Raw genomic sequence first — 11,901 nt, 5'->3', positions numbered from 1 at the left:
CAGTGGAAAACTATGGGATGTTATATATTCTCATTTCTGGGCCAATATGAGAACATGGATTGGAGAAAAGTAGGAACAAGCAATGGTTAGCTCTGTTGTACAGAAACACAGGCTTAGAGTGAGAGTCAATACCCAATGGCCACATAGCCAGCAAATTTCAGAATCAGGAATTAGACACTTTCTGGACTATGCCAAACCCAGAATTCATAGCATACTTCAAGGGTTGCACAGTAGACAGGACTACAAGATTGCCCATGAGTGGGTAGATAGGCTAGATCACATTTCAGCCACAATACTAAAATTTATGGGTTTTTTTTTTTTCCAGTCATGGGCTTGAACTCAGGGCCTGGGCACAGTCCCTGATCTCTATTGCTGAAGGCTGGTGCTCAACCACTTTGAGCCACAATGACACTTCTGGTTTTCTGGGGTTAGTTGGAGATAACAGACTCATGGACTGCCCTTCCTAGGCTGGCTTGGAACCTCAATCCTTAGATCTCAGCCTCCTGAATAGCTAGGATTACAGGTGTGAGCCACCAGTGCCTAGCTTCTCTGTGGCCTAACAAATACTTTTCTTTTTTGTGTCGGTCATGGGGCTTGAACTCTGGGCCTGGGAGCTGTCCCTCAGTTCTTCAGCTTAAGGCTAGCACTTGACCACTTGAGCCACAGCACCACTTCCAGCCTTTTCTGCTTATGTGGTGCTGAGGAATCGAATCCAGGGCCTTATGTATGCAAAGCAAGCGCTCTACCACTGAGCTACCTTCCCAGCTCTACAAACAGACTTTTCTATTCACTTGAGTCCTTGACATTGGACGACACCTTAAGGCAGCTTAGCCATCTTGGCTGCTTTGATCTCATGAAATTCTACATTGACATATTCTTACCCAATTACAACAGAACAAGCCCTTGGACAATGGAGTACCAGCTGCATTTCAGAAGAGACATATTACATTATAGCCCAATAGCCAGAACTACTCCAAGGACTCCATGTGACGACATAGAGACTATAGAACACCAGGAAGGGAAAAGGACAGGAAATAATTGTGGGCAAGAATAAGGCTTACCACATGGGGTGATGCTTGTATGGAAGGAAGGGCATCAGACCATCTTGAGGCACAGAAATGTACTGAACAGAAATATTTTACAGAGGATCCAGCTGTTCTGGTCACATCAGAGAAAGATCCTCCCTCCCAAGGTAACAGGTGAGCTGGAGATTACATCTTTTTTTTTTGTCGGTCATGGGGCTTGAACTCTGGGCCTGGGCGCTGTCCCTCAGCTCTTCAGCTCAAGGTGAGCGCTCTACCACTTGAGCTACAGTGCCACTTCCGGTTTTCTGGTGGTTTATTGGAGATAGGAGTCTCACGGTCTCTCCTGCCCTTGCTGGCTTTGAACCGCGATCCTCAGATCTCAGCCTCCTGAGTAGCTAGGATTACAGGTGTGAGCCACCAGCGCCCGGCTTTGGAGATTACATCTTACCTGTAGGTTTTTTACCTATAGCAATATCTGGGGAAGTGCAAGGGCAGAGAAGATGCCCCCACTCAAGTGGCAGCTTGCAGGAGGCCCCCATGCCTTGAAAGTGGGCCTCTCCACAGGGCATGGTGTCTGGCTCCCCCCAGGACAAATGATGAGCAAAAAGTAGACGCTGACTTAGCATTAGAAGCTACAAGCCAACTCTTCCACCTTTTTCACTGGTCACACCATGAATTCACAGTGGGAAGGGACTATACAAGGGAATAAACACCAGGAAGGGATTGTCTGAAGCCATTCTGGAGGACAGTATCTTCTTTTTTTTTTTTTTGGTCAGTTATGGGGCTTGAACTCAGGGCCTGGCTGGGAAGTGTCCCTGAGTGATTTTGATCAAGGTTACGACTCTGCCAGTTTTTAGCCACAGCTCCACTTAAGAGTTTTTTTTTGTTTTTGTCAGTCGTGGGGCCTGAAGTCTGGGCCTGAGCGCTGTCCCTCACCTCTTCAGCTCAAGGCTAGTGCTCTACCACTTGCACCACTTCCGGCTTTTATCTTTCTGCTTATGTGGTGCTGAGGAATCAAACCCAGGGCCTCATGCATGCAAGGCAAGCACTCTACCAGTGAGCCACCTTCCCAACCCTTTACTTTTTTTTTTTGGGGGGGGCCGGTTGTGGGGCCTGAACTCTGGGCTTGGGCACTGTCCCTCAGCTCTTCAGCTCAAGGCTAGCGCTCTACCACTTGAGCCACAGCGCCACTTCTGGCTTTTTTCTTTTTGCTTATATGGTGCTGAGGAATTGAACCCAGGGCCTCTGGCATGCAAGGCAAGCGCTCTACCACTGAGCCACCTTCTCAGCCCTTTTTATTTTGTAGGTCATGGGGCTTGAACTCTTAAGAGTTTCTGAGTAGTTAATTGGAGATAAGCGTATCATGGGGACTTTCTGCCCAGACTGGCTGGCTTCAAATCACGATCCTCAAATCTCTGCCTCCTGAGTAACTAGGATTACAAGTGTGACCCGCTGGCACCCAGATCTTATTCTGTTCACTGTCCTTCTATCCCTGCTTGCTGAAGTCTGCAATAACCTTGTGAAGGAGGTAGGATCAGCAGATGGTGTTTTGTAGATAAGAAGATCCGAGGCTCGAAAACATTTTGTGGCTTGTCTGACTCTACTGTTACAACTCCATGTTCAGCAACAATAGCTAAACATGCAGTGTGAATTTTAGACATTTGTAGACCTCTTCTGGCTACTAAATCCCTCACTCATTTTGTTTCTGAAGCTCCTTAGTTAGCATAGGCCAGGTTTAGAGGAGTGGCCAAACCCTGCCAATAGCGAACCACTTCCTCTAGTCCTCACGTCTAGTCCTTGGCCCAACTGTACTGTGGGGATTTAATTTAGGGCATCACATCCACAAGGTACTCATCATCTGAGCTACCTCCAACTCCTCCTTTATACCTTGTTTTCCTCTGTTGATGTTAATCATGGGGCTTGAACTTGGGGCCTGGGTGCTGTCCCTAGGGTCTTTTTTCCTCAAGGCTAGAGCACTACTGCTTTAAACCACAGTGCCACTTCTGGTCTTCTGGTGGTTAACTGGAGGTAAGAGTCTCATGGACTTTCCTGCCCAAGCTGGCTTTGAGCCACAGTCCTCAGATCTCAGCCTCTTGAGTAGCTAGGATTATAGCTAGGGTTGGTTATTTTTATTTTTTATTTTTTTGGTTGGTCTTGGGGCTTGAATTCTGAGCCTGGGCACTGTCCTTCAGCTCTTCAGCTCAAGGCTGCGCTCTACCACTTGAGCCACAGCACCACTTCTGGCTTTTTCTGTTTATGTGGTGGTGCTGAGGAATCGAACCCAGGGCCTCATGCATGTGAGGCAAGCACTCTACCACTGAGCCACCTTCCCAGCCTGGGTGGGTTATTTTGAAGGCAGGTTCTTGCCTTATGCCCAGGTTAGCCTGGATTGCAATCCTACTCATGCTTCTTTGTCATTGGGTGTCACAAGTATGCACCATTGCACCCAGCTACTGAATGAGGTGGAGTCTCACAAACTTTTATGCCCAGTGTGGCCTCAAACCTAGATCCCCTGATCTCTTCTTTCCAATGTGCTAGAGGGGCTGGAAAGGTGGCTAAGTGGTAGAGTGCTTGCCTTGCATGCATGAGGCCCTGGGTTCGATTCCTCAGCACCACATGAACAAAAAAGCTGGAAGTGGCGCTGTGGCTCCATTGGTAGAGCGCTAGCCTTGAGCTGAAGAGCTGCGGGACAGTGCCCAGGCCCAGAGTTCAGGCCCCATGACTGGCGGAAAAAAAAAAATCCAATGTGCTAGAGATTTTTTTGGGGGGAGGGGGGTCCGGTCAAGGGGCCTGAACTCAGGGCCTGGGCGCTGTCCCTCAGCTCCTCAGCTCAAGGCTAGTGCTCTACCACTTGAGCCACAGTGCCACTTCCGGCTTTTTTGTTTTTGCTTATGTGGTGCTGAGGAATCGAACCCAGAGCCTCAGGCATGCAAAGCAAGCGCTCTACCACTGAGCCACCTTCCTAGCCCCGTGCTAGAGATTATATGCTTGAGCCACTGCTCCACCTCTCCTGGGGTATTTAACTGGACATCAAGTTAACCCTAGGGCTGTCTCTTTCTGGAAGAAATTCAGGCACTTGAGGAACTGGTAGCACCTTCCCTCACAGATGACCAAACAAGTCTACTAACCTTCCCAGCTGAGGGGAAGCACTGGCCTCTCCCCATGCCAGAGCCACCCCAGACCTGCCTTCCCCTCCTTTGTTACCCCCCAAAAAAGCAAAACCCAAGCCAAAGTATCAGAAACGTGTATTCTTTTTTTTTTTAATAGTAAACCTCTTTACAACAAATATAGTGAAAGAGTTTTCAAACAAAACTCATAAGAATCTCAAGGACTTTGTCTTCTTATTGTGTAGAATACTAAGAAAGCATCACCATACAGCACGAAAAGAAATATTGAAAACAAATCAACAGCCACACACTTGGACTCGCCCTGCCCAGGACCCAGGAGCCCTAGGAGTGTGGGTGATTGTCGGGTTTGGGAGTGGGTCACCTCTGTGGCTGTCCCACCCCTCCCTCCCTCCCCTTTCCTCCCCCCTCCCCCCCTGGGACTTGAATGGGGGTAGAACAGAGAATCCAGATTCTCCAAGGAACATCCCACCCACCCCCCCTTCCCCATACAAATCCCAGTCCTTCTATTCACTGCTTAGGGGTGGGGAGAGGCAAAGAGAGGAGAACAAGGAGTTCCCAGGCTCCATGTCTCCAGGCCTCCATGACAGCTCCAATCCCTCCACCCCCTTCCCCAGGGGATTCCAAGGAGTAAGTTAAAAATATATAGATATAGATATTTCTAGATACACTTTTACATCATTTCTGTCTCTCCAAACAAATAAATAATCAGCAAGAGAAGGTGCATTACTTCCTTCCTGTCCAAGATGGGGAGGGTTGGGTAGGGGCCAAGGGTCAGTCTCGCTGCATTGAATGCACTGTTAGGGGGGGGGGGCAGGAAATGGTGTGTGTTCCATTGAGGTGTGTGGGGGTCCTCTTGCCCACTGTCCCTGAAAGCTGTGGGAAACTTGGGGAGGGGTGGGGAATTGAATGACTCCAGTGATTACTTTGGCAAATGCCCAGTTTTTTTTAGAGAGTGGGTGGGGGCAAATTTGGCTTGTGAGAGGAAGAAGAAATTAAGTCTCCACTTGAGATTTGGGTTCTCAGGGACCCATCCATCTGGCCAGCCAGTAAGTAACCTCTACCCCTAAGAAAAACCTTGGGATACTAAATTGCAGAAATGTCACATATTCATTCACAGACCAACCCCTCTTGTCAGGGATAGAGAAGGGGATGGGGACACACACACACACACACACACACACACACACACACACACACACAAAGTAGGTCTGTCTTCACGAGGCAGAGGGAGAAACTGGTAACTGGTGAATATTGAAACAAGAACTACAGGGGTCCTTAGCCTACCCCCACTGCGTTTAGTGGTGGCCAAGCTCAGCCTAGAAAAGTGTACAGAGTGATGGTGGGAATAGCCTAAGAGGCCAGTCATTTGATGTTTATTGAGCACCTATCATTTAACCATTCACTCATTCAGCATTTATTGAACACCTACTATGTACCAGGCACTAGGCAAAGCTCTGAAGAGCACATGTGCACAGAACTACACCCTAGCTTCTTTCAAAGCCCTGATCAGTATTTTTCCCCCTTCAGTGCTGAGGATGAAATCCAGGACCTCATGCATGCTAGGAAGTGCTCCACCACTGAGCTATACCCTTAGTCCCATCAGTTCTTGAAACTCCATCTAAGAACTGTAGGGAGAGGTGGGCCAAAGTCCTTGCCTAGTCAGTGAGTGAAGCCATGAGTGAGAAAGATCACCGTATAGTGGAGGACAAAGCTTCAGGGAGAAAGAGGACTTAATTTTGCTCTGAAAGTAGGAAAGGAAGGACAACTCCAGGAAAGGGAACTGCATGTCAAGGTGTTGGGGACTAAGTGGACGCTGTGTGTTGAAGCAAAGGCTCTTGGAAGGAAGCCCTGGCAGAGGTAGGCTGTGGGGACAAGTAAAGTGGGCCGACTGCCAAAGGCCCCCTAACTGCAGTACGAACACATCCAAGCTGAGGGCAGGAGTAGAAGGGAGTGGGATCACAGAGCTTGGAAGCCAGGGCTGAGGGGCTGGCACAGCCACCTGTCCTTTTGTAAACACACATCCAGCCACACAGACAGAGACATAACCCTCAGAGCTCCAGTCATACTAAGAGTCACCCAGCCAGGCTCAGAGGCACACAAAGGTACATACCCCCTGCAACCATACACACATACATAAATACAAGGGTACACTACACTCAGACACATAAAATACCAGATGCCCTCATGAGCACACTCAGGTTGTGTGTGGTCACACACCCCTCTGCTTCTGGCTCCTTCTTTGCATCAAGTGTTGAAATACTGCAAGAGGGTGGGTCATAGGCAGGCAAAGACCATAGTCTATCACAAAAATGGATCTTGTCTAACTCTATGCTCCAAATGGGAGCACTGCCTCCCTGGGCAGAGGGGCTGGGCTTGTGTGGAGTAAGAGGGTAGGCCTGTTGGCCTAGTCCAGGCCCTTGAGGGCGTGTGGCAGAACAGAAGAGGCCAGGGGCCTGCCCCCTCCAGTTTGATCTCTAATCCAGCCTGAGTCTCAGGATTCTGTATTTTCACTGCCCCTGGGCCCCTACCTGCAGCCCCACTGAGGAGGCAGCAGAGCGGGCAGACTTGGGGAGGGAAAGGGAGCAAGAACAGCAGAAGAATCTCATCTGTACAGTACGGGCCATTTGAGTCATTATTATTACAATATACTTTGACAAAAATAGAATCTCATTTCATATCAATACAACAACAACAACAAAAAAAAAAAACCAGTTTCCTGGACTGTTACACTGCTAAGGTTTTCCAAAGGTCGCTATTTACAATTACAGTAGCCAAGAGGGAAGGTGGGATGCAGCCTGGAGGTGGTGGGACTAGGAGGTAGCAAGACAATGAGGGTGCCAAGAGCAGGGAGCTGGGGCAGAGGAACAAGGAGGAGGGGCCCGGGAGGCCCTGGACCAGTAGACCTCACTGTGGGGGCCTCCTGCCTCTGCAGACCATCCCAGTGTCCACTCCTCTGGGTCAAAGTGCCCTCTCCATAGCTGCCCCACGGATGGAAGGCTCTAGCTCTCAAGCACCCCAGAGGAGCTTAAGGCTGACTGGCCCAGCCCTGAGGCTACCTCACTGGAGTTCCTCTCCCCAGTCTCCCTGCACTTGTGGCCAGCTTATGGGGCTGGGTCAACTGAGGGATGGGGAGCTATTGCACTGTATATCTTAGAGAAAAAGCTGGGGGGGGGAGGACCCCAGTTCATCCCTTGCCCAGCCCTTCTGTCCTTCTCAGCCCTCTCCTCATGGTTGTGTCTGTATCTCCAATGTGCTACCAGAGAGGCTCCACCTCAAAGCCCTGCCCCAGCTTCAGAATCTCAGGCAGCCTTCCCAGCACCCGCAGACCTTAGGGATGCAGCACGCACAAGGATCAGAGTGTTTGTGTATGTGTGCAGAGGAGGTGGGGGGGGGGCCAGGCTTGGGAACTGGCCTGTGTGCCTACCACCGTGTGAACAGCCCAGAAGCAGAGGACTTCTGCCTCTTCACATTCCCCTTGAAACACAAACCCACCATCAAGCCAACTTTGGGGTTCAGTCTGTTGTATGGGTTTTTGTTGCTTGGTAGTTTTTGGTTCTTTCCCTCTGTCTGGGGGATGGGGTGGGAGGGCTCCACATGCAGGGCTCGGCACCTGTCCTTTCCCAAAGGCGTACCGGGCTCCCCACCCCCTTCCTGCAGCATATGTGTACAACGTGCAAAGTGACCCCCCCTTCCCGCAAAAAGAGAGCCCCCACCAGTGAAAATGGTGGGGGGCGGTGAGAAAGGGGATGAGAGCATCCCTCTCTCCAAAGCGAGAATCCAAATTAAAAAAAATATAATAATAATAATATAATAATTATACACAAATGTAACCGTCAACAGGACATGGAGCACAAGAAAGGAAGTGGGGGTCGAGCGGGAGGAGCCCAGGACAGGGAGGGGTGGGCGGTGAGATTGTCAACTCTTCATCAGGGAGGCTGAGAGGAGGGGGGTGGGAACCGTCACTTTAATGTCTGTGAAGAGAGGAGATGGAGAGGGGATGTGAGGGGAGGCCCTGCCTTCAGTGTACACCCCATTCCCTCTCCCATGGGGCCAGGGCTCTAATGCAGGGCCAGCTGTGAGGGTCATCAAGCACGGATCTGATGCTGGGAGGGAGGAAAGGTGGGCCTTTGGAGGGGTAAAGGGGAAAGTGGTGCTGGCCCCAAAGGGCTGGTGGAAGGGCTACCCGGCCACAAGGCCTCTCAGGTGGGAGAAAAAACAGGTTGGGGGCACATTGGGGCAGTCCCTGGGTGTAGCAGACACTGGCAGACAGGAAGGGTGATGCTACAGTACCCAGGTATCAAGCCGCATCCTCTTCACAGCCGAGCCCTCAGCCTCTGGCTCTGGGGCTGGGCGCAGCAGGCCCAGTGTGGGCCCGAAGTCCCCCCGTCCATCATCCCGGTCCCCGGTCTCATAGGATGCCCCTGCAGGGCTGCTGAGACCGTCACCAGGCTCAGGGCGGGCAGCCGGGAACACAGCTGGAGGAGGCGGCGCAGGGCTGCGCTCACGGCTTGGGGACACCGGTTCTGACTTGATGCTGATGTGGGGGTGAGTTGTGACCGTGAGGGCAGCACCCACATGGGGCAAGGGGCTGCCTGGGCTGGAGGCAGGCAATGGGGATAGGGTTCAGAGTGAATTACAGACAAAGATACAAGACAGAGCAAGAGAGGACAGAGATATATGAAGGGAAAGAGGGAGAGACACATGGATAGAGAGAAGAGGGTCAAAAGAAGGGGAGAGAGGGAAATAGGTAATATTAGTCCCATTCGATCCCATGACACTTTCTGTGCCCAGCACACCCTCCACCCTCATATCCTCCCTGGGCTAGCTGGAGGGAGGGGCCCAAGCTAAAGCTGTCTCCTGGATCTGTGTGGGCCAAAGGCTGCCACTTACATCTACACAACCTCACGTGTTATCTACTGAATACAAACAACCTTGAAGGGGACCCATTCTCCAGAGGACCCTCTTCTCCTCCCCGCTTGGAATCCCTGTGGAAAGCCTCCTGAGGACTCACATGAGGTTGCTGAGAGATACGGGGACCAGGTGGGGCTGTTGCTGAGGTGGCTGTTGCGGCTGCTGAGGCTGCTGTGGCTGTGGCTGTTGTGGCTGTTGTGGCTGCTGTGGCTGTGGCTGTGGTTGCTGTGGCTGCTGTGGCTGCTGGGGTTGTTGCCAGGCAGTAACATTGCCTAGCGACAGTCCCCCAGGTGAGCTGAAGGCTGGTAAGGAGGAGAGCTCTGCACTGGTCAACTGGTAATCTGTAGGAGAGAAAAGGAAGGAGAGACCGTGAGGGGCCTTGCAGGTGAGAGACAGGTGGTGTTTCACCACTTATGTGAAGGATCAAGAAACCCATAAAAATGGCACTCAGAGTTAGAAGCACAAGTCAGTAATCATGAGTTGCTTAAAAAAAAAAAAACAGGATAAATAAAGGTGATTTTTAACATAATGTGGAACTTTAAAAAAATCATTTGTAGGTATCACTTTTATAATGACAATTAGGAAAAGGCAAGGCAAGGGGAGGTAGGTAGATAGGGAAGGTCTACCATACTTTAGATAAAGTCTCTTTACTTAGCTTTCATTGCCTTTCTGAGGCAGCAGAGCAGTAAGCCCTGGAAGCAAGGCTGCCACTACCATCTCACCTTCTGTACAGGCCCCATGAGTCTACAGGCCATGCATGCTCAGATAGTAGCAGGGACTAGAACTACCATGCTCGCAGAGACAGAGGACATGTATCGTGTCTGTTATCCAACCCACACACTATGAAAGCAGAGGAGCCTCAAGGCCTAGGGGAGGGGAGGTACACCAGGGGTTGATGTTCTGCAAAAGTGCAAGAGGGAGACAGGTGCTGGTCACATCGGTAATAGCTACGCAGGGGGCTGACATCTGAGGATCACTGTTCAAAGCCAGCCCAGGAAAATCCATGAGACTCTTATCTCCAATTAACCACCAGAAAACCAGAGGTGTCACTGTGGCTCAAAGTGGTAAAGTGCATGGGGCTGAGAAGTTGGCTTAGTGGTAGAGTGCTAGCCTGGCATGCATGAGGCCCTGAGTTCAATTCTTCAGCACCACATAAGCAGAAAAAAGCTGGAAATGGCACTGTGGCTTAAGTGGTAGGGTGCTAGCCTTGAGCTGAAGAGCTGAGGGACAGCACCCAGGCCCAGAATTCAGGCCCCACAACCGACCAAAAAAAAAAAAGTGGTAGAGTGCTAGCCTTGAGAATAAAAGCTCAGGGATGACACCCAGGCCCTGAGTTCAAGCCCCACAGCTGACAAAAAAAAGTGCAAGAGGGTACTCATTGTTTCACCATTTACACAGCAATGTGATGCTGTCATAGCCTGTTTGGGACAGTTTAGAAATGTCCTCCTTGAGGCTACACAGATCCAACACCATGAGAGCAGGAGGGACATGCTAGCAAGAGGGTGCCCCTCCAGTCATCCTAAGCTATGCTGTGTTGGAGTCATTTCATTCAGCTGTTTGTGTAGGGAAGATGGTATTATCTCTGCAACACAGCTATAAGGCGAAAGGCATGAGCTAAACTTCCTGGCTACCTCCACTGACAAGCCAGCTGAGTGAACCTGGGCAGGTTACTTACACTCTGCTTAGAAACCAGGACAGTAATCCTACTCCTATCTCTAGGAGCAGCACAGCTGCTGGGAGGACTAAGGACATAGAAGACACACAGAATGGTGTCCTGCTCATAGTAAGCTTTTAAAGATTTACCTATTTCCCATGTTACAAATGAAGCACCTGCAGCCCCAGGTCACAGGGAAGGCTGGTGGCAAGAACTTGGACAAGAGGGGCTGGGAATGTGGCTCAGTGGTAGAGTGCTTGCCTAGCATGCATAAAGCAGTACCACATAAACAGAAAAAGCTGGAAGTGGAGCTATGGCTCAAGCAGTAGAGTGCTAACCTTGAGCAAAAGGAGCTCAGGGACAGTGCAAGCCCCATGATTTGGACAAGACCCCAGAATTCTCTATTACACAGTTTTCTTTGCTAATTTTGCAGTACTGGACCTCATGCCTATGGACAGGTGCTTTACCACTTGAGCCCTGTATCTCCAGCCCTTCTTTTTATGCATTTATAGTTACTTTTGAGATAAGATCTTGTGATTTTGCCCAGGCTGTGATCATTTTATTCATGCCTCCAGGTAACTAGAACCATAGGCACCCATTCTGTACTTGTTGGTTAAGACTGGAGGCCTCACTAACCTTCCCAAGTTAGCCTCAAACCATAATCCTCCTTAATCTCTCGCTCTTTTTTTTGGGTATGGGTCCTGGAGCCTGAACTGAGGGCATTATCACTGAGCTTTTGTGCTCGAGCCTAGCACTCTACCACGTAAGCCACAGCTACATTTCTAGTTTTTTGGTGATGACAAGGAATAGTCTTCAAACTTCAATCTTCAAATCTCAGCCTCTGGAGTAGCCAGGATTACAGACATAGGACATCAGAACCTGGCAATCCTCCCTAATCTTGATCTCTATCTCCCAAGTAATAGAAATACTTTATATTTAAAAAGCAGAGTAGGGGCAAATGGGGGCTCTGAACAATTTTTTTGTTTGTTTTATGCCAGTTATAGGGCTTGAACTCAGGTCCTGGGCACTATTCCTGAGCTTTTTTGCTCAAGGCTAGTGCTCTACCACTTGAACCACAGCTGCACTTCTGGCTTTTTGTGTTTAATTGGAGAGGAGAGTCTCACAGGCTTTCCTGACCAGGCTGGTTTCAATCCATGATCCTTAGATCTCAGCCTCCTAAGTA

The 11,901-nt window shown here is 50.1% G+C and overlaps 1 protein-coding gene across 1 annotated transcript in view; it reads right to left on the bottom strand.

Moving 5' to 3' along the window:
* Positions 1 to 6,758: 6,758 nt before the first annotated feature.
* The window catches only part of Mef2d (myocyte enhancer factor 2D), a 33,695-nt gene continuing 28,552 nt past the window's right edge, over positions 6,759 to 11,901 (bottom strand). Inside the window, exons 9-11 of the mRNA XM_013030644.1 lie at positions 9,165 to 9,405; positions 8,444 to 8,750; positions 6,759 to 8,124 (exon numbers count right to left, since the gene is read on the bottom strand). Of these exons, the coding sequence (XP_012886098.1) occupies positions 8,113 to 8,124; positions 8,444 to 8,750; positions 9,165 to 9,405 (560 nt within the window). The 3' untranslated portion in view covers positions 6,759 to 8,112. The remainder of the gene's footprint in view (positions 8,125 to 8,443; positions 8,751 to 9,164; positions 9,406 to 11,901) is intronic.

The sequence above is a fragment of the Dipodomys ordii genome, unplaced genomic scaffold (assembly GCF_000151885.1).
Source record: "Dipodomys ordii isolate 6190 unplaced genomic scaffold, Dord_2.0 Scaffold131, whole genome shotgun sequence".
Taxonomy (NCBI): domain Eukaryota; kingdom Metazoa; phylum Chordata; class Mammalia; order Rodentia; family Heteromyidae; genus Dipodomys; species Dipodomys ordii.
Note: the sequence above shows the minus strand (reverse complement) of the source record. Positions and strands in the feature narration are given on the sequence as shown.